A 20,630-nucleotide genomic window follows, 5' to 3' on the forward strand; every position below is an offset into this window, starting at 1 on the left:
GAGACTGAGGAGCTAGAGGCGTGGCCTGGAGGGAATAGGGCAGAACAATCAAGGGTGGTGGTGCTGCCCAGAAGGTGAGCTGAACCTGGAGTGAGGGGAGGAGAGGGGAGGGGTCGAAATAACAAAATTAAGCATGTAAAGCTTTTGGAACCCGGATGGGACCACTGATGTGGGCAGAGATTGAACAGAGTCGGGCTGGGCAGCCGAAGCCGAGTGTTGTGTTGAGAAAACGGATTCTAGAGATTGTTTCCTTGTAACACTGTTTACTTCTGTGACTCAGTTTCCTCTTCGGTAAATTGGAGATGATGATGTATAACAGTGTGTAGCTCATGGTAAATGCTAGTTTGGTACTATTATCTTTTTTCCCTGACCCAAACCCCAATCCTCACTTTGAAAGTGCGGAAGAGAGGAGAACGAAGAGTTCAATCTCTTCTAGTGATTCGACTTGAGTGCAAGTCAAGGGCATAGGAAGGAGATTTAGGTGGTTTAAAATTTCACAGTGCAGAGGATTAGTGGAGGTGACGGGGGCGGGGTTGCGGGGTTGCGGGGCTGTTAGCAGGTGCAGAGGGTGGAGCTTTCCTGATCCCCAGGCTGAAGGATGGCGGCCCTTGCCCGCCTGCTGGAACGTCTCCTCTGGCCAGCTCGCAAGCAAGAGAGGGTGGAGGAGGCAGAGGAGAGGCGCAGCTCTCCCGACGGGCCTCAGTCCCTCCTGGACGCGCCGCGATGCGCCCAGCGGCCGCACGGGGGTGCGGCGGCGTCTTGGGGCTTGAGCTTCGGGGCGAGCGCAGTGCAAGGGTGGCGCGCACACATGGAGGACGCGCATTGCGCTTGGCTTGAGCTACCCGGGCTGGGCCCGGGCTGGGCTTTCTTCGCGATCCTCGACGGCCACGGTGGGACGAGAGCCGCCCTCTTCGGTGCGCGCCACCTGCCGGGCTACGTGCTCGAGGCGCTGGGCCCAGCGCCCGGCGAGCCCGAGGGCGTGTGCGAAGCACTGCGCCGCGCCTTTCTGAGCGCAGACGCACGCCTGCGCGCGCTCTGGCCCCGCGGCGAGCCGGGAGGCTCCACCGCCTTGGCGTTGCTGGTTTCCCCGCACTTTCTGTACCTGGCGCACTGCGGTGACTCCCGCGCGGTGCTGAGTCGCGCCGGCGCCGTGGCCTTCATCACCGAAGACCATCGGCCCCTCCATCCCCGGGAACGCGAGCGCATCCATGACGCGGGCGGCACCATCAGCCGCCGGCGCCTCGAGGGCTCTCTGGCAGTGTCCCGAGCACTGGGAGACTTTGCCTACAAAGAGGCTCCGGGAAGGCCCCCTGAACTGCAGCTCGTTTCCGCGGAGCCTGAAGTGACCGCCCTGGCACGCCGAGCAGAGGACGAATTCATGCTCCTGGCCTCTGATGGTGTGTGGGACGCCATGTCTGGCTCTGCCCTGGCGGGACTGGTGGCGTCTCGCCTCTGCTTGGGCTTGGCCCCACAGCTTCTCTGCGCGCAGCTGTTGGACACGTGTCTTTGCAAGGTCCTGGGGGCGGGGCTTGAGATCTTAGAGGGAAGAACCTAAGGGATTTAGTGGGGAGGAGCTTTGATGCAGAGGCAAGAGTAAAACTAGAAAAGGAGAGGTGGGACTCCAAATAGGGGACGGGGCCTGCTGGAACGGGGCAGGGCCAAAACGTGCAGGGAACGGAGACTGAGGGAAGCCTTGAGACAAGACGAAGAGTTGTAGTTCTCGATAGATAAGTGGGAGGGATTTACGAGGAAGGGCGTGGTCTTTTGGAATGGGACAGCCCTTAGACCTAAAGATGGGTCCTGAGGTGTGACTAGTGGCAGAAGGAAGAACAGCTCAACAGCAGAGTGGGAGGAGCTTTGGAAAAGGGAAGTGGCTCTGTTTAATAGGGTGGTGCTAGGACAGTGAGAGGGCGTGGTCTAAGGAATTGGTCCTCGTGAGAGGCCTGGTTTAGACTGACAGAAGGGTGGGATTTTAGAGATATGGGCATAACCAGATTGGGAAGGGGGCACTAGAGCAAGGGGAGTGTTGGGAAACTCTGTTTCCTAGGGCATGGAGCCCTGTGCTGGGCATTCAACCGTGTTCCACCAGGCTCTCTTTTCTCTGCCTTCTCCAGGGAAGCCTGGACAACATGACTTGCATCCTGGTCTGCTTCCCGGGGGCCCCCAGGCCTTGTGAGGAGGCCATCAGGAAGGAGCTAGTGCTGGACGCAGCCCTGGGACGCAGGGTTGCAGGTGAGCAGGTGCCAGGAGCCCGGCGGAAGGGGTGGTCAGCAAGCAGGGTAACTCTCACAGTCCTTGCCTCCTTTTCAGAGCTGTGTGCCTTTGGCCAGGAGCCCCCCAGCTTGAACACAGTTTTCAGGACTTTGGCCTCTGAGGACATCCCGGATTTACCTCCTGGGGGAGGGCTCCACTGCAAGTGAGTTGGGGTGGGGTGGGGTGGAATGGGAGGGTGGGTGGTAGGAGGAGGGTCCCCTCCTGAGGGACTTCCTTTGCTCTCCAGGGCCACAGTCATCGCTGACGCTTACTCTCAGTTCTGCCAGGCCTCAGGAGAGCGCTGGGTGGTAAGGACCCTGTGTTCTTGAATGTTTCTCTTAGAAGCATGTAATTCAGCGCCCCCCCTCATGCCACCTCTTTAAGTGATGGGGAAATTGAGGCCAGAGGGGACAGGAATTTACCCGATATAGTAATAAATTCTCACACCTGGTCCTGTGCTAGGCATGATGGTTGGTGCGGCGGAGGGAGCGGGCGGTGGTGATGCAGAAGCAGAGGAGAAGGGATTGTGCATCTCCTCCAAGAAGTGTGCCCCCTACATTGCTTTGTGAAGCCCCACCATCCCAAGCACCACCCCTTCCATCCAGAAATAAGGCAGAAAAACTCAAGGGATGTTGATGACCGATACCAAGGGCTAACTGCACTGCAGAGACCACCAGGACATCTCTGCGGGTGGCCCAGGTCTTAGAGGAGAGAGGTTGTGAATTAGGCCCAGATAGCCTATTTAGAGATGTCCAAGGAGGTGGTGAGTGGAGCCACATAAACTAAGGTATGGGGTGGGGGACTGGGAGGAAATGTGAGGGAGGAAACCAGAAGGCCTTTGCAGGGCAGAGAAGGGAGTTGGGTTATTACCAATCGGGGCGGGGGGTGGGGGTGGGGGTGGGGGTGGGGGTGTTTGGTGATGGTTTCTCAGCAGCAGAAAGGAGGTCTTTGTCAGGATTCTTTTGAGTTGTGAGTGACAGAAACCCCATTCAACCTGGGAAGACAAACCAGGGAGTTTACTGGGCCATGTAATTGAAGAGTACAGGGACTTGAGGCATGACTGCATCCGGTTGTCAGATGATGTCATCAGGAACTGTCTTAGTTTTCCTTTCTCTGAGTTGGCTTCATTCCCAGGCAGCGTCTCCACATGAGGTAGCAGAGAGTTGCTGCTCCATCCCCAGTGGGGAGAGCACGCCAGTTTCCCAGTAGTTGCAGCCCTGCTTCCAGAGCTGGTTCTCATTGGCCACACTGGGTCATGTGCCTGACCAGTCTCTGTGTCTCTGATTGGCCGGGCTGGGGTCACAGGCCCATTCTCTAGCGCTTGGCCTTGGGGTCCACTCCACCCAAAACTGAGGAAATGAGAGATAGGGAATGCTGGTTCCTCAAAGGAAAAATAGGAATGGTGCTTCCAGAATACAGGGGAGTAAATGCTGAGGGGCAAGAAGGGGTTCCTATTCACCATCTTCCACATTTTGTGTTACAGATGGGGCAGAATGGGGCTGAGAAGCCCACTGGCACCCATTCAAGCTCTGCCTTGGACTTGGAGGCCTGACAGCTGTCATCCTTTAGGGACCCTCTGCCCAGCTGGGGCCTCAATGGAATTAAGGAAGAAAACTCCCCTTCCCCAGCTATGCAGACTAGCGGAAGGAAGAGAAACCAATGGAGGAACCCCAGAATGTTTATTTCCCTTTCTCCTACTTCCCTCTCATAAGACAGAAAGTCTTATGAGAGAGGGGAAATTCCGCCGACCAGCTAGACCCAAAAAAAAAAAAACCAAAAAAACCCCAAACCTCAAAACCCCAAAACTAAATGTCTTTGAAATATTTCGAGCTGAATGGACCCTGAAAATCACCCAGTTCAATAACCTTCTCTTCCCTTCCTATTTTTCATCTGTTTGGAGGGGAGGTAGGGGAAACTTTTTACAATTAAATTTTAATTACATAATTCAAAATACATTTTTCTTGTGGAAAAAACCCCGCACACACGATTTGCCCAGTCATTTGGCAAATACGTATGGGGCATCTGCTATGTGCAAGGCCCTGCTCAGGCCATCAACCTGGCAGACCCACTGAGGTTTCAGCCCCTGGAACCACCTAGTGTGTGGGGTGGAGTGGGGGAGGGACAGCAAACAAGGGAACCCATAAATAAGGTCATCTCAGACACTGACAAGTGTCTCAAGGAAAATGAAACTGGGAGACCGTGATAAGAAAATGTCTTAGGGGAGCTATGCTGGGTTTTTTACATTGTTATTTTTTGAATGGGTGGTAAGTTCACTTGGTTTGAAATTCAAAGGGCACGAAACGGTATACAATGAAGTCTCTCTCCATCCCTCACCCACTGCCACTCCATTTTCCACCTGGGGATGGTTGCTTTAGACGGGGGTCAGTGAAGACCTCTGAGGAGGGGACAACTGAGCAGGAACCTAACAGAGAACTCGCCAGCCATGCAAAAACCCCAGGGAAGAGGGTCCCAAGGCAGAAGGAACGGCCAGTGTGAAAGCCTAGAGGCAGGATTGAACTCAGCATTTTCAAGATGAGGCTTGAGATTATGACCATCAGACTCTCCACGATCCCATTCTGTGTCCTACTGGTAACCCCTGCAGTGAGTTTGGAGTGGATTTTTCAAGACCTTTTATTGGGCATGTACACACATGTACATGGTACCTTAGGTGTCTCCTTGATTTTTTTCATACCCTATGTATCATTTGGCAATTTGTTTCCTTTTACTCAATACTGTGTTGGAAACTTCTTTCATGCCACTCACACACCTCACTCTTTTTAGCTGCTACTCAGCACTTCAGACAAGAGACGTGCAATAGTTTCACCATCCGTCATCCTCTTGATGGGTATTTAGGTTGTTTCCAATTTCTTGCCCTTACGTCACTGCTGCCGTAAAGATCCTTGATCAGGCTCCTGTGTACATATGCAGGAGTTTCTCTAGTGCGGGGGTCTTGCTACCTGTTTTGTACAGCACTTGAGCTAAGAATGGTTTTTACATTTTTAAAGGGCTGTAAAAAAATATGCAAAAGAGGCCCTATGTTTAATATGCCTAAAGTATTTACTATTTGGACATTTATAGAAAAAGTTTGCTGACTATAGTGTAGGTGGCACACAGAAGCACCACCCCTCCCATTTCACAGATGGGAAAGCTGAGACCCAGAGAGGAGAAAGGACTTGCCCATGGTCACACAGAACTGGGGTTTTCATGCAGTTGGATAAATGTAAATGTGTGTTGAGCTGCTGTTCTGGGCCTGGCTGGGTTAGTAAGGCTCAGAAATTGATTAAGTCTACCTCTGTCCCCAAAGAACTCAGTCTGAGGAGACACACAGAGAAACAATTATAACCTACCATAGATCAGGGTTCAAGGTTTCCCAGAGTGGGGTGGATAAGGGGAGAGGATTACTCCATTCTTTAGAGAAGAATTAATGTCAGAGCATGGCCTAGAAGAATGAGGTGAAGGAGATAAGGAACGGCACCCAGCAGCAGATTCCTCTTGGAAAAAAAAAGCCTGGGAATCTTGATTCCTTCACCTAGTCAGCTGGGCCCCAAGAGTTGTTTTACACTCATACCTTGCACCACTGGAGTCCTGGTGGCTCAGGCAAGAGGGCTATACCCCAGATTTACTTCCTGCCTCCAGGCCTCAATTTATCCATTTCTAAATGTCGAACTGATTCCCCAGTTTCCTGCCCCAGCCTAAGGCACCTTACCCAGGCCAGGTGGCGCTCTACGAGAGGGGCGTGAACATATTGGTGACGTCACGTAAGGCGGAGTCTGCAGGACCAGTGGCGGAAGCCTGGGAGGGTGTTGGGACTCAGCCCGAATCTGGCGCGTCGGGGGAGGGGGCTCCCGGGAGCCGGCTTAGGGAGGGTCCCCCACCTCCGTTCCCTCGGATTGCTGGATGATCCCACCATCCTCCGCAGACGAAACTGAGTCACGGCGGGGCGTGCGTGGAGAGGGGACAAGGGGCCTTATTCACACAGGGACTGGGAGTCCCATTCCCACCGAGGTCCAGCGCCGCACACACACACCCCATAACCCCCACCCCCACCCCCGCCTCGCCCCACACACACCCTGCGGCTGTGAGTCAGCGGCCAGCCGCGCCCCCTCGGCCCACTTCCTCCTCACCTTCCCAGGGCGGGCGGAGCGGGGGGGCAGTGAGAGGGGTGGGCCCCCTCCCCACCCATTCCGCTCTTCGGCGGGGGAGGGGGTTCGCCCCTTAGTAATCCCTCATAAATTGGTGGAGAGAGACCGTTGAGGGCTCCGAAGGCAGGATTTAAGGGACAAAATTTGAGAGAATCTATGCTTGACCAGAAGGTCCTCTTCGCCCCCCAAACTGAGTAGAATGTAAAGAAATGGAGAAGTCGATGGGAAGGGTGAGAAGAAATTGTGCCCCCATTGATATTCCCCTAAGAATTTCCATCGTGGGAGAGAACGAAGGATCAAGGAAGGATCCCTTCCTCTCCATCAAACTTCCCCTCTGATTTGGAGGGGGGACCCCCAGAGTGTATCGCTATGCAGTAACGTTGGGGAAGAGGGAAATAGCGGAAGTCTAAGGTTCCGCGTTGCCCTTTTAAGCGCCCTCCACCCCCCTCAACCTCACCGCCTTGAGATGTCCGCGGCCCCTTTAAGGCGCAGGGCATTATGGGTGCGGGGAGTGGAATTTTGGAACGAAATGTAGCGAAGAGAAGTACAGTAGTAAGAGTAACATTGTAGCCGCTGCCGGACGAGGGGGCGCGCCGGGGAGGGGACGCCGCACCCCCTTTCTGCTGCCGGGACCCCCGATCAGAGCCCCCGAGAGAGGAGGCGCCCGAGGACCCGCCCCGGCCCTGTCCACGTTCCCCCCAGGAAGCCGGACTCTATGGGGCGGGACCCTGGGGGAGACTGAGCAGAACCTGGAGCCAGCCCTGAACCCCTGAACCTCAAGCCAGGGGCGCCCCGGGAGCACCTACCCCGTGGGCGCTCCGCCCGCCCGCCGCGCAGCCATGAGGTGAGCCTCGAACTGCCTTCAGACCCTTCCCCGCCCGGCGCGAGCTCCCGCCCCGCCTTTGTCCCCCTCCCCCCAGCTTGCTCCGGGCTGGTATTTGGGGACCGGGCACTGGGAACCTCGGATTTGAGGCCGAGCCCCCTTTGACGAGCTCCAAATACTGACCACTTCCCCTTGACTCTCAAGGCTCCGCGTGGTGCCGGTGAGGTTCTCCCGGGAGCCCTTAGATTTGGGGGCGCTCCAAGGACTCCCGAATTTTTAAAAGACTTTTTCAGAGGACCTTGAAGTTGGCAAATACTCCCCGCAGGGAGGCTAGGATTTAGGCAGGGCTCAGACTCCCCCCAAATCTCAACCCGGCCCCTAGAGGGATTGTGGGGGGCCGGTTTGGGGGTCCCTGGGACCTGGAAGAGAGATTGAGACGTAGACTGGTTTTCGGGGGTCCCCTTTTACGTGGCGCTGGAAAAGTCTTCTCAAGAGCGACCTTGCTCCTTAACTTCGGGGGTACTTAACCCCCTAAATTTGGGGGGCTCATCCTCCTGTGGAGGAGGTTGGTGTGGACGGATCCACGGACCCAGACGCAGCCTCCAGGGTCTGGCTGGGACTCCCCTCCCCCGCTGCTCCCCACCCACAATTTGCTTAAAACAGGCTGTGCCTAGGACCGAGCGAGCGCTCTGGGCCGAGGGCGGCTCCCCGGCCCCGGGCCAGAAGGGCGGCCCCTCTCCCCAACCTGCACGGCCCTGGGGAGGGAGGGGGCGCGGGAGCTGGGGGAAGGGGGGCCTTTGTCTTCCTGACTCACCTGTCGAGACAGCTGGTGTGGGGAGGGGCCGGCAAAGAGCGCCGTGGGCCGGCTGCTTTCCCCACCACGGCGCCTCCCCCTTCTCTCAACACCGCCCCCCCTTCCCCAGCAGTCCCGAGTTGTGCGGTTGGAGGAGGGGGCGTTGCAAAGCGTCAAGGTCATAGCCCTCTCCCCAAGGGACCCAGGCTTCCCAGAGAGTTCCAGCAATCTTCCCAGGAATTTAATCCTGGGGGCTGGGGGCCGAAGGGACCCAGGGATTTTGTCTTTCCCGGGCCTCCCTCAAAACTCCTGGGCTCACCTGAGGGCGGGGCCCGTGCGGCTGGGGGACCCGACTAGCCCCCCCTTATTCTTCCTTTCTCTTGGCCCCCCATAATCTCTCCCTTGAGGCCTGAGCCTGACAATACTATCTCCCTTCCTCTACGCTGTCAGGGACTTCCTGCCCCAAAGCCCCCAGCTCGAGGGGGAGGCCCCTGGGGGCGGCTGGGGATTAACCCCCTGGCGCCCACATCCTCCCACATTCCCCATACCCCTGCCCTCTGACATAGGGTGGCATTCGTTTTTACGGTCAGTAGAGAATCCCCCTCGTACATTTGTTCCTTCTGCTGTAAAGGGATTGCTGGAAAATTTGGAGCAAGGGGGCACCCACAGACACCCACAAGACTTCCTGCCTACCCTTTCCCCCATTATAGCAACATCCCTTCAAGGTCTGGCCCGGGAGAGGGGGCGGTTTTCGGGAGTCAGGCTCTCTTCCTTCACCTTCTTCCTGGGGGGGCTCTCCTCTCCCGCTGCCCCCCAGCCCCGCCCCTTGCCTCCCCCCCAGCCCCCCACCCCGCCGCGTTTCCGGTCCCAGGCACGGTGGAAGGCGGATGGCGGATGTCCGAGTTAGTGCTGCCTCACTCACTGAGACCGTAAAAGGGCAGGAGCAATGTCTGGGCCAGCCTCCCCGCCCCCAGTCCCCGAGGCCCTGGCCCTCCCACAAGGCCCCCCTACTGCTGGCCACGACCAAACCTCCCACCTCCTGGGAGGTGGGCAGAAGTCGAGCTGATGCCTGTCTCACCAGAGAGTTACTCCCACCTCCTGAGGGGTCTTCCCTCCTGATGGCCACACCCGACTTACTGGGCTGTGCCCCTTCTCCCAGGACAGCTAGGAAGGATTCAGAAAGACCCATGGCCTTGTCTGGGGGCAGCTGGGGAAACTGAGGCTCAAAGAGAGAAAGGCCTGGCCCAGGATCCCTCAGAAATTCCTAAGCAGTATTGAGGGAGGGGAGGGGGCTGGGATCCTCAGATTTCTGGCTGATTTGGCTGGGGACAGTCTTGGGGGCAGTTGGAAGAGAGGATGTTAAGATGGAAAATTACAAGATACAGTTCCTTTTCTCCCAGTTTGACAAATATTTGTTGAGTGTCTGCTGTGTCCGGGACTCTGAGCTGGAATTCTGGGAAGTGGGGCAGAGGTCTGAGAATCTCAGGGCAGAAGGGACTCAAGAAGTGTTTGGTTCATTTCTTTCCTCTTCCAATAATAGTAATTATTATTATTATTATTATTTTTTTAAATAATGAGAGACCATCTGATCAAGCATCTACTTTGTGCCAGGCACTGTACTAGGTGCCTGATTCAATTTAATCCTCACAACAATTCTAAGAGATTGATACTATTAGGACCGTCCCCCTTCCCCAGATGGGAAAACTGAGGCACAGAGAAATTAAGCAAATTGCCTATTAAAGTCAGATTGGAAGTGGGCAAGCTTGAATTTGAACCCAGGCCTCTTTCCAGAGTATTATACTATTAGAGAAAAAGGAAAATCAAACCTTTAGTGGCCTTTAAAAAAATAATAATAATACAAGTAACGTGCTTTCACTGTACCAACACTTAAGATAATGCTGATAAACAAAAAGGAACCCAGTTACCTTCCTAATCACTTATGGGGAACTGAGGCCTGTCAGGGAGGAAGGACTAGAGTGAACCCATACAAGCCCTGCAGACCCTACATCTGAGTTTCTATCCAGGGTTTCTTCAAAGATTTGTAGTTTGGAAAGGTTGTGTGTGCCTGGGGCTTTGGGGGGTAGATCACAAGTTTTGCGGTTTAAGGGGCTATAGGATGAAGGGGTGAAAGGAAGGGCAAGCCTCTAATATGGAAGGTTTGAGTAAACTAGAGTGACTATGTTTGATTGCCTCCCGTGATGAGAAGCTCTCTCCCTCCTATATTGCCTCTCAGCTCCCTCATATGAATCCTTGCCAAATTCCAAGTCCTGTGCTTAGGGCTTTTTTAAATCTCTTTCAATCCTTACCAAACCCCAGTGAGTTATGGTTTCCAGGGCTGGAAACTGAGGTTCAGAGACGGGAAGCCACACAGCGAGGGGGTGACTTGAACCTTCTTTTATCTACCACATGCTAGAGTTTACCAGAATGGGAGGACTTGTGGGAGAGTTCTGGGCTGGTTGGGGATTAAGGCTCTCATGTCAAATTGAGGGTATGAGACCCCAGAGACCACTGGAATTAGGCAGACCCCATTTCCATCTCACTCCCTGCTTCCTGGCTGTGGGATTTTTCCATTCTAGCTTTTTGCCTAGTTTATAGTTTTATTTTTTGAACTTAAGTAATGAATTCATTTTTTATAGGTAATACCAGCCCATGTTAAAACAAAGTGAAAAGAAAAGTCATAATCAAGCAATTCAAGAAGGTAAACGGTACAAAATGTCCACTTCCTGCCTCCTCAGGCCCCCGGGTCCCCAGTGCCTCAGAGGCAGCCACGGTTAGTCACCTGAGAAGCAGCTTCTGCATATATCACCACTCTGTGTGCAGAGGTATTTATATCCTCCCCACCTTTTCTTTTTTTAAAAAAAAATACTTCTGGGCTTCCCTGGTGGCGCAGTGGTTGGGAGTCCGCCTGCCGATGCAGGGGACGTGGGTTCGTGCCCCGGTCCGGGAAGATCCCACATGCCGCGGAGCGGCTGGGCCCGTGAGCCGTGGCCACTGAGGCTGCGCGTCCGGAGCCTGTGCTCCGCAACGGGAGAGGCCACAACAGTGAGAGGCCCGAGTACCGCAAAAAAAAAAAAAAAAAAATACTTCTGATACACACCACTTTATACCTTGCCTTAAAAAAAAAAAATCAGCTTAGCTGTTTTCTCATCTTTAAATGAGGTTAAGAACATTGCGGGGGGGGGTGGTGGTGGTGGGGAACTTGGGTTCAGATATGAGCCCCTCTGCTTGTTTGCTGCGCGACTTGGGATAACTGTCTTCACCTCTCTGTGGCCACAGTTCCTCATCTGTAAAAAGGGTGAGCACCAGAGTCCATCTCATGAGGTCATTGCAAGGTTCACTGTGGAACTTGCAGCTCAGTACCTAGAACAATGTCTGGTACACAGGCTAACCAATAAATACCAGCTGCCATTGTTAAAAGCTTTTCCTTTTTTATAGATGGCTAATTTAACAACTCTTGGGTACCTACTATGTCCTAGGCGTGATTCTAGGTTCCGAGGACACAGCAGAAAGGACAAAACAGAAAGGACAAAAATCCCTGCCCTCATGGTCCTGACCTTTTGGTAGGGGAGACAGGGATCTGTCAGGCAGGGATCAGGTGCTATGAAACGTGGGACGTGCAATGAGAGGGAGAGGAGCTTTTCCAGATAGTGTAGTCAGGGAGGGCTTCTTGGAAGAGGTGTCGGCTAAGTGGCGACCTGAAGGAGGTGAAAATCCAGGATGAGGGAGAACAAGAGCACCAGCCTGCGGTAGGAATGTGTCTGGCACGTTGAAGGAGCAGCGCAGAGGCCAGTGGGGCTGGAACAGCAAGCTGGGGGGAAAGAAGGGATGAGATCAGAGATCACACAGATCACGAAGGCCCTGGAGAGAACTTGGCCAGAATAAAAATTCTGTGGGAGCTGCCACGGGAGCTTCCAAGAAGAGGAGGGGCACGATCTGACTTGTGTTTTAACAGGATCCTTTTGCTGTAATGGGGACACCACAGCCTGGAGAGGGACAAGACCAGTCTGGGGTCATTCTGCAGACATCCAGCTCTCTGGCCAGTCCAGAGACTCAGCAGGGCAGGGTCGCTTGGGAGAGCAAAGTGCAGCCAGGGTTGGGTAGCAACGAAGGCCCTGGGCACCTGGGCAGAGTCTGCCCTGGGTGTGGGTGGCAGGTGTGGGCGAGGCCTTAACCCTGCCCTGCCAGGGGCAGTGGAAGCCAGAAAGAGCCCCTGAGGCTGCACTTGTCTGGAAACAGCACCTGGTGTTTGGGTAGGGCCCACACGGTCCCCGGTGGTTAAGATTGTGGACTTGGGAGCCAGGTGGCTTGGGTTCAAACCCTTGCTGTGCTACTTACTAGCTGTGTGACCACAGGCGAGTCACGCAACCTTTCTGGGCCTCTGTTTGTAGTCCTTGCAGAATGAGGATGAAATAGCCCATCTAGAAGGGCTGCAGTGAGCATAAAATGAGAGACTCTGAGGAAAGGGCTTAGGGCATCTGAGCAGCTGAAGTGCCTGATAAGAGGGAGGTGCCCCAATTATGTAAACCTGGGGGGAGGGTCTGGGGCCTCAGCTTCCTGGCCTAGGAACCCGGATCTGGGTCTGCTGAGGGGCTTTCCCTGCCTTGTCTTTTACAGCGTCAGTGTTATGCACCAGCCCCCAGCCCTGGTAGAGACAGAGCCATTGTGGGGTATAATTTCTCTCCCCGGAAACCTCTGACCACCAACTTCTTCTTTTCAGGAAAAAGTCCGGTGGGGGTGGGGACCATTGCTTCCCCCTGGTTTGTGTGTGACCTTGGGCAAGTCACTTCCTGTCTGGGAGCCTGAGTTTCCCCACTGGGGGAGGAGGGCATTGAACCTCCCCAGAAGGACTGGTAGGGGGTGGGAGGGATGTGGCTGTCCAGGGACCCAGTGGTACCTGTTCAGGGTGCCCGTGGAAAGGATGCTGACAGTTACTCAGCACTCAGTACATGCCAGGCACTGTGCCAAGCACTTTACATGTCCAGACTCATCTACTTCTCCCACTGCCCTGGGGGAGGTGGGGTCTGTCATTTCCCCAGTCTGCAGGCAAGGAAGATGCCTTCTCTCATGTGGGAAGGCTGCTTGCCTGAGTCATACGGAGTAGGTGGCCCAACGGGGATTTGAACCTACATCTGTGGATATCAGATCCTGAACCCTGAACCAGTTTACTGACCCCCTCCCCACAAGGCTAAGTCAGATGTCACCTCCTCCAGGAAGTCTCTGATCCCCAGGCTGGGGCAGGCACTCCTTCTGGGCACCCCAGGCCTGGTCTTGGATTATCACTGTCTGCAGACAGGACAGACCACTGTGAGGCTCTCCTGCCCTGGAGGGTGGGGCCGGGGCTGTCTGGGTCCCTGCCTGACACGGAGCAGTGAGTGTCCACTGATGGCCGTTGGCACCAGGGGGGCCGGAGGGACGGGGTTGGCAGCAGGAAGTGGAAGAGCCTGGGATCTAGCCTTGGTCCCCAACTTGCTGCAAGCCTCACCCTTCCCCTCCCTGAGCCTCAGCTTCCTCCTCCTGAGTGGGGAGAGGTGGTTGGGGGAAGGGGGGGCTCCGAGCACCCCAGCAGAGATGGGGAAACTGAGGCTCCAAGGGCACCAGGCAGGGGCTGGTTCCCAGCACTGCCCAGAGCTCCTGCCCCGCCCCTTCCATCCGCTTCTCCCGGGCCCCCTCCTCCAGCTCACTCTGCATCTCTCAGACTGCCTCAGTCTCTCTGTCCATCTCTCTGTCTTTCTCCATCTGCCTGTCTCTCCATTTCTGTATCTTTCTCTGCTCCCTGCCTTTCCATCTGTTTTCCCCCACTACTCCTCTGTCTGTCTGTCTTTCAGTCTGTCTCCGCTACGTCAGTCTGATTCCTTTCTCAGCTCTCTCTCTGCATCAGTCTGTATGTTTGTCTCTTCCAGTCTGTCTGACTCTTCCTCTTTCTGTCTTCTTTCCCCCCATCTGACTGTCTGTCTCTTTCCTTGTCTGTCTCCCATCCCCTGTTTGTCTCTTTGTCTGACTCTCCCAGTCTGTCTGTCTCTCTATCCCGTCTGTCTTTTCTCTCCCAGTCTCCCTGTCTGGGTCTCTTCAAGGGTCTGTCCCCAGCCCTCTCTCCCCGTCTGCCTGTCTTCCTCTGCCTTTCCATGGGTCCCTCTTCCTCTCACACTGTCTTTGTGTCTCCTACTCTCCCAGGGGGCCCCAGATGGAGAAGGTGACCGGCCCCTGGAGGGAAGGTGCCAGGCTCCCCTCAGCTAACTGGCCTCTCTCCCCTTTCCTCCCTCCGGGCAGTGAGACGGTTGTCTGCTCCAGCCGGGCCACTGTGATGCTCTATGATGACAGCAACAAGCGATGGCTGCCTGCTGGCACGGGCCCCCAGGCCTTCAGCCGCGTCCAGATCTATCATAACCCCACTGCCAACTCCTTCCGGGTGGTCGGCCGGAAGATGCAGCCAGACCAGCAGGTGAGGCTTCCCTCCCCGCCCCCTCTACCCGCTGCGCCCCACCACTCCTCACCCACTTTCCCCCCCCTGCCAGGTGGTCATCAACTGCGCCATCGTCCGGGGTGTCAAGTATAACCAGGCCACCCCCAACTTCCACCAGTGGCGTGACGCCCGCCAGGTCTGGGGCCTCAACTTCGGCAGCAAGGAGGATGCAACACAGTTTGCCGCCGGCATGGCCAGCGCCCTAGAGGCATTGGAAGGTTAGAGAGAGCGGGCAGAGGGGACCACCGAGCCCTGCCGTGTGGCCTGGGGCCGCCACTTCACCACTTGGCCTCAGTTTACTCATCTGAAAATGAGGCCAATTGACAACTTCTGTGGAGAATTATTATGAGGGTTTTGTGGGTTCCTGTGTGCCCCGAGTGCACCCACGTATAAAACGCATGGTTCCTAAGAGTACATTTTGCTCCAGGAATTTTTACACATGCACACTCCTGTGTGACCTCCCAGATCAAGATATAGATATTTCCAGCCTCCAGAAAGTTCCTTGTGCCCTTTCCCCAGGTAACCATTATACTGACTTATGTCATCATCGGTTAGTTTTCAGGCAACAGTATTAAGAAAAAACCTTCAGTTGGTATTTCTTAAACTGGAATGTGCCCACGAATCATCTAGGAGAAACGCAGATTCCGATTCAGTTGGGTTGGCCGGGGCCTGAGCCTCTGTACTTCTAACAAGCTCCCTGGTGACGCCAAGGCTACCGGTCCATAAACAGTACACTTTGAGGAGCAAAGTGACGGCTGTGCATGTGGGGTCACAAATCACCAAATGGCGGAGGTGTTTGCTTCCTGGAGCGGCTTCAGGGCTAGTGGGGAGGGGCCTGCTTGTCCGAGGCACAGAAAAATACATGGGAGCCAGAGGCCTGAAGGGGGGTGAGGACGAGGCTCTCAGCCTTTCCTGGGTCTTCAGGTGGGGCAGTCTGAGTGGCTGTGACAGGTGCCCTAAGAGCCTGGATGCCGGAGTGGGCCTGATTTCAAGCCTTGTTCCTGCAAATTCGGGTCTGCAGGACTTGGGGCAAGCGGCTCCCCTCTCTGGGCCTTTGCTGTTCCGCCTGTGACCTGGGCATCCTCCCAGCACCCACCTGACATCAGCTCAGTCAGGGGAAGCTCGTGCCGACCCCTCATCGCAGAGTCCCTGGGAGGCCCGGGAGAGCCGAGGGAACGTGCTGAGGGGTGGCGCCCGCTTCCTGGGTGACTCAGCAGCCTTTACTCTCACCTTCCAGGAGGTGGGCCTCCGCCCCCGCCGACACCGCCTACGGCACCGCCCACTTGGTCTGTCCAGAACGGCCCCTCCCCAGAGGAGATGGAGCAACAGAAAAGGTGGGGCCAGTCCCTGGGTGGGGAACCCTACTGCTGCCCGAGTTGTAGATTGTTCCAGAACCCCTGACTCCTAGAGTTCAGACCTCTCCAACTTGCAGTTTTCAGAATGTTCCAACTCCCAGGGGACTAGAAACGGACCTCTTTCAGAAACCCCCCACCTCCTGGAGTTTGAAAAACTCCTGACACCCAGAGTTGCAGAACCTTCTGACCCTTCAAATCCTGGTCCCCCAGATTCCCAGAGTCCAGAATTTGGTTGTCTAGAGGATCCTGGGTGTTCTGTATTCTGGTGTTCTTGACAGTCTGATGACTAGATTGCTCGCCTCTTGCTCTCGCTCTGTCCCTGTCCTCCCCCTGCAACCCTTTCCTGGCCCCTGGGGAATGGAGGACATGAGTGGGGCTTAGGAGCCAGCCTTGCTGGAGACCTCTGAGGGGCGATCCGGGAAGTTGCTGGCCAGCCTGGGGCTCTGAGTGATGGCAGCTCGCCTTCCCTCCGCAGGCAGCAGCAGTCGGAGCTCATGGAGCGGGAACGCAGGGTCTCCAACGCAGGTGATTGCTCGAATGGCCTTGGGGCTCGGGTGACCACCCCAGAGGAGGGGGTGGGCCAGCCGGACAACAGAGAATAAGGCTTCTCTCTCAGCACCTCTCCTTTTTTGTGTTTCTTACAGGAGGCCCAGCTGCTCCCACAGCTGGGGGACCACCCCCGCCTCCAGGACCTCCCCCTCCTCCGGGTCCCCCCCCACCCCCTGGTCTCTCCTCCTCGGGGATCTCGGCTGGGGGGCATGGAGCAGGGGGAGGCCCACCCCCTGCGCCCCCTCTCCCCACAGCACAAGGCCCCAGTGGTGGAGGGACTGGGGCCCCCGGCCTGGCCGCAGCCATTGCCGGAGCCAAACTCAGGAAAGTCAGCAAGGTGAGGGGGGCAGGCAAAGCGGGTGTGGGTTGACGGGGCCTGATATTATAATGGGATGAGGCCAGAGTTTCCTGGGAGCCTCACAGGAGGGCTGGAAGGCCAGGAGGCCCGCCTATAAACCCCCACCCCTTTGTAATTTCTCCAGCAGGAGGAGGCCTCAGGGGGGCCCTTGGCCCCCAAAGTTGAGAGCAGTCGAAGCACGGGCGGGGGGCTCATGGAAGAGATGAATGCCATGCTGGCCCGGAGGTGAGCCTGAGCCTGGAGCCCTTAATAGCCGCAGAAAGCCCTTGGAACACACCCCTCAGACCAGCAGTTATCACCTGGAGATTCCTGTTCAGTAGGGCCGGGTGCGGGGGAGGGCTCAGATTCTCAGTTAGTTGGTTTCTTTGGGTGAAAGTTCGCCCTTTGATAGCCAGGTTTGGGATATAATGATGGGGATTGCATTCTCCTGAGATGGCTGAGGTTTGCAACCACCCAGGTAGCCTCTGGAATGTTCTAAACCCCAGAATTCCAGGACCTTAGGAGATCCTGCCTCAGAACCTGGGAACTCCGCCCTTAGAATTGTGTTACTCCCAAACCTGGGAATCGGAGAGCCCCACCCCAGTTCGAGAGCAGTACTCTCTTTAACTTCTAAAACTAAAATTTTCTTAGCCCTGACAAATTCCAGAAGTCTGCACGCTAGAATCCACCTTCCTAGAGCTCCGGGGAAGGGAATTGTTGAGTGGCTGAGGGAGGGCTGAAGCCATCTGTTTTTGCCCTTCTCTCTTACAGAAGGAAAGCCACACAAGTTGGGGAGAAAACCGCCAAGGATGAATCTGCCAATGTGGGTCAGGGGCTCTTCCTGCCATATACCCCTTAGGATGTACCGTTTGTGTAGGAATATCGGGGAGGGGGCTGTGACAGGAATGGGCTAGGTTTGAAGGTGGAGGAGGAAAATGAGCAGAGGTGCGGCGTCGGGGTGGGGGGCTGGCTCATGACAGTTTCTTTTTTTTTTTAATTTATTAAATTTATTTATGTTTGGCTGCATTGGGTCTTCGTTGCTGCGCGCGGGCTTTCTCTAGTTGTGCTGAGCGGGGGCTACTCTTGGTTGCGGTGTGCAGGCTTCTCATTGCCGTGGCTTCTCTTGTTGTGGAGAACGGGCTCTAGGCGCGCGGGCTTCAGTAGTTGTGGGTCATGGGCTCAGTAGCTGTGGCTCGCGGGCTCTAGAGTGCAGGCTCAGTAGTTGGGGCACACTGGCCTAGTTGCTCCGTGGCACGTGGGATCTTCCCGGACCAGGGCTCAAACCCGTGTCCCCTGCATTGGCAGGTGGATTCTTAACCACTGCGCCACCAGGGAAGCCCTTGGCTCATGACAGTTTTATTTCCCACCAGCAGGAGGAGCCAGAGGCCAGAGTCCCAGCCCACAGTGGTGAGTGAGAGCCCAGTCTAGTCACAGGAACTACAAGTCCCAGGATGCCCGCTTCTCACATATAACACACGTCGATGGGAGAGTCTGTACAAACAGTGCTGGGGATTGTAGTCTCCTGAGATGGTTCTTTGAACAGGGGCTGATGAGGCTGGGGAGAAAGATTGAGGCAGGGCATTCCTTGTCCCTGATCTTTTTGATTTATTGCCTGTCCCCTAGAATCTGTGCGGAGACCCTGGGAGAAGAACAGCACAACCTTGCCAAGGTGGGCCATCAATACTGGGGCCCCACCCCGCAAAATAGTTGAATTTGCCAAATTTGTAGGGAGGAACACTGTGTGACCCCTGGAATGGGAGGCAGGGGAGGCAGACCCTCTCTCTAACCTCATTTCCACCCCAAACCACACCAACTCTCCCAGGATGAAGTCATCTTCTTCAGTGACCACTTCCGAGGCCCAACCCTCTACGCCCAGCTCCAGTGATGAGTCAGACCTGGAAAGGGTGAAACAGGTAGCTTGGGGAAAGGACTGGGAGTGAGGTCCGGGGGATAGAAAGGAGATCTGGGTCCAGACTCTGCCACTGACCTGCCATGTGATTCTAGAAAAGGCCTTGGGAACCTCAGTTTTCCAGTCTGAGAAATGGAGAGAGATTGGATCATGTCAGGGATGACACAGACACCATAACCACCTTACCCAGTGCCCATGACAAACCTTACTAATCTTATCACTGGACTCACTTCTGTTGAGTACCCAGAATCCTTTTCAGTACACTGGCCCCAGACATTTATCACCAATTGGAGGTGGCAGGAGACTGCAATGTATTTGCCAGCCTTGGTACTGGATGTTCTCCAGTACTTTCCTTCTGGCTCCAAGGATCCAGAATTCTCCCCTAGAATTCTCACTTTGTGGCCTTGCCAGTGATGTCGTGGTGTGTGTGTAATAGGGGTCTTGAACCTCCTCCTTCTGGCCCCTCAGTCATTAAGAAAGGGGGGATTCACTTTTGCAAGTCCAAGTACCCTTCCTGATTGGTACCCCATCATTTTCAGGAGCTTCTGGAAGAGGTGAGGAAGGAACTGCAGAAAATGAAAGAGGAAATAATTGAAGGTGAGGTGGTTTTTTATTTTAAACATTTATTTATTTTGGAGGCATCATGTCCCTTGGAAAGCCCTGTTTTGGAAGGGAAGGGGGAAGAAGCTGTGCCCCTGACCTCTGCCCAGTTTCCTTCCAGCCTTTGTCCAGGAGCTGAGGAAGCGGGGCTCTCCCTGACCACAGGGCCCCAGAAGATCCAGTTTCTCCTTTCCGCACACGCCCTCCGCCTGTCACCCTGCTTTCCCTGCCTCAACTTGACTTGGAATTGGCTGAAGACTACACAGGAATGCGTCTTCCCTACTCCCTATCTCACTTGGAAAATTCCAAGGGGGTGTGGCTTCCCTGGCACCATGCCCACACCCATACTGGCTGCTGATTGGCTGGGGAGGCCCCCACCCTTTGCTCCCTTTGGTCCTTCCCCTCTGCCATCCTCTTGGGGCTGGTTCCTCTGCTGGGGATGTACCAATTAACCCCACAGTAAGGGGGAAGGAAGGAGGGAATCTCACATTCCCTTGTTCTAGATTCACTTTAACGCTTAATGCCTTTGAAGTTTTGTTTTTTAAGAAAAAAAAGTATATATATATATTTAGGTTTGGGGGGGAGGAAATGTTTTTTCTCTTTGGTTTTGATAAAATGGGATGTGGGGAGTTTTTAAATGCTGTGCCCCTGGCTTGTCCCACTTGGGACAGCTATTTAAGGGGGGTTGTCCCATCAGGCTGGGGGCAGCTCCCCCCACCCCAGGGACCTCCCTTCCCTCTGGCTCCTTCCCCTTTTCTATGAGGAATTAAGATGCTGTAACTTTTTAGAACCTCAGTTTTTTGGTTTTTTATTTCGGTAGGTTTTGGGGTCCAGGCCATTTTTACCCCCTGGGGAAAAAAAGATGAGGGGGAAAGGAAAAGGGGAGGAAACCTCCCCTCTCCCACCTTCACCTTTAGCTTCTTGAAAATGGGCCCCTGTGGAATAAATCTGCCAGTTTTTATAAATGCTAAGATTTCTGGAGTGATTTGAAGGGCTGCTCTCATGAGGATGGGGGCGTGTCCCTTCCTCCCCCAGTAATCTGCCTTCCCCTCACCTTCCTTCTTCCCACCCGAACCTGCCCTCAGACTCCTGCAGCTAGGGTGGCCTCTGGCCCCTCTCGGCCTTCCTGCCTCCCTTCCTCTCTGTGCCCCTCACCAGGCAGCTTCCTCACTCCTTCCCACCCTGCCCCAACCGCTTCACCACCCTAGAGAAAGCCAGGGGCAGTCCCTCATTGACCGCGTGCCCTTGGACAAGACCCTTTGCTTCCCCTGGGCCTCAGTTTCCCCATCTGGGAAAGGGCTCAAAGGATGACACTGGCCCCTTCCCACCAGATCCCTCCCAGCCTCTAATTTTAGTGAGCCTGCCACCCATTTTGCAGAGGTACATCGTGGTTCTCAGACACATTCTCA

The 20,630-nt window shown here is 55.2% G+C and overlaps 2 protein-coding genes across 8 annotated transcripts; both read left to right on the forward strand.

The window, feature by feature from the left end:
• Window positions 1–779: 779 nt before the first annotated feature.
• On the forward strand, window positions 780–5,012 carry PPM1N (protein phosphatase, Mg2+/Mn2+ dependent 1N (putative)). 3 transcript variants are annotated; one of them, XM_027079868.1, is made up of 5 exons: window positions 780–1,513; window positions 2,115–2,232; window positions 2,311–2,416; window positions 2,501–2,561; window positions 3,737–4,226. In XM_027079868.1, the coding sequence occupies exons 1-5, from the start codon at window positions 809–811 to the stop codon at window positions 3,803–3,805; spliced, it is 1,059 nt and encodes a 352-aa protein (XP_026935669.1). In that variant the 5' UTR covers window positions 780–808; the 3' UTR covers window positions 3,806–4,226. The 3 variants fall into 3 exon arrangements, with proteins under 3 accessions (XP_026935669.1, XP_026935667.1, XP_026935668.1); XM_027079866.1 differs by lacking the exon at window positions 2,501–2,561 and having other exon boundaries at window positions 785–1,513; window positions 3,737–5,012; XM_027079867.1 differs by lacking the exon at window positions 2,501–2,561 and having other exon boundaries at window positions 785–1,513; window positions 3,823–4,037.
• A 1,912-nt stretch (window positions 5,013–6,924) lies between these two features.
• On the forward strand, window positions 6,925–20,192 carry VASP (vasodilator stimulated phosphoprotein). Of its 5 annotated transcripts, XM_027079874.1 has the most exons (14): window positions 6,927–7,239; window positions 10,747–10,833; window positions 14,279–14,450; window positions 14,524–14,689; window positions 15,709–15,805; window positions 16,302–16,351; window positions 16,471–16,712; window positions 16,858–16,958; window positions 17,484–17,535; window positions 18,083–18,119; window positions 18,336–18,381; window positions 18,535–18,625; window positions 19,161–19,218; window positions 19,343–20,192. In XM_027079874.1, exons 3-14 carry the CDS (start codon window positions 14,313–14,315, stop codon window positions 19,378–19,380), a joined length of 1,116 nt encoding a protein of 371 aa, XP_026935675.1. In that variant the 5' UTR covers window positions 6,927–7,239; window positions 10,747–10,833; window positions 14,279–14,312; the 3' UTR covers window positions 19,381–20,192. The 5 variants fall into 5 exon arrangements, with proteins under 5 accessions (XP_026935674.1, XP_026935675.1, XP_026935672.1 ...); XM_027079873.1 differs by lacking the exon at window positions 10,747–10,833 and having other exon boundaries at window positions 6,925–7,239; window positions 19,332–20,192; XM_027079871.1 differs by lacking the exon at window positions 10,747–10,833 and having other exon boundaries at window positions 16,861–16,958.
• The last annotated feature ends 438 nt before the right edge of the window (window positions 20,193–20,630 follow it).

Source organism: Aethalodelphis obliquidens, unplaced genomic scaffold (genome assembly GCF_003676395.1).
Source record: "Aethalodelphis obliquidens isolate GAN/ISIS:26980383/991018 unplaced genomic scaffold, ASM367639v1 scaffold43, whole genome shotgun sequence".
In the NCBI taxonomy this organism is placed as follows: domain Eukaryota; kingdom Metazoa; phylum Chordata; class Mammalia; order Artiodactyla; family Delphinidae; genus Aethalodelphis; species Aethalodelphis obliquidens.

Coding starts and splice junctions, on each gene's coding strand:
- PPM1N (XM_027079866.1), top strand. CDS start 809: ATGGAGGACGCGCATTGCGCTTGGCTTGAGCTACCCGGGCTGGGCCCG. Junction 2,233..2,310: donor CCTGGGACGCAGGGTTGCAG/GTGAGCAGGTGC, acceptor CCTCCTTTTCAG/AGCTGTGTGCCTTTGGCCAG. Junction 2,417..3,736: donor GGGGGAGGGCTCCACTGCAA/GTGAGTTGGGGT, acceptor TTTGTGTTACAG/ATGGGGCAGAATGGGGCTGA.
- VASP (XM_027079870.1), top strand. Junction 14,690..15,708: donor CGCCCTAGAGGCATTGGAAG/GTTAGAGAGAGC, acceptor CTCACCTTCCAG/GAGGTGGGCCTCCGCCCCCG. Junction 18,120..18,335: donor CAGAGTCCCAGCCCACAGTG/GTGAGTGAGAGC, acceptor CCTGTCCCCTAG/AATCTGTGCGGAGACCCTGG.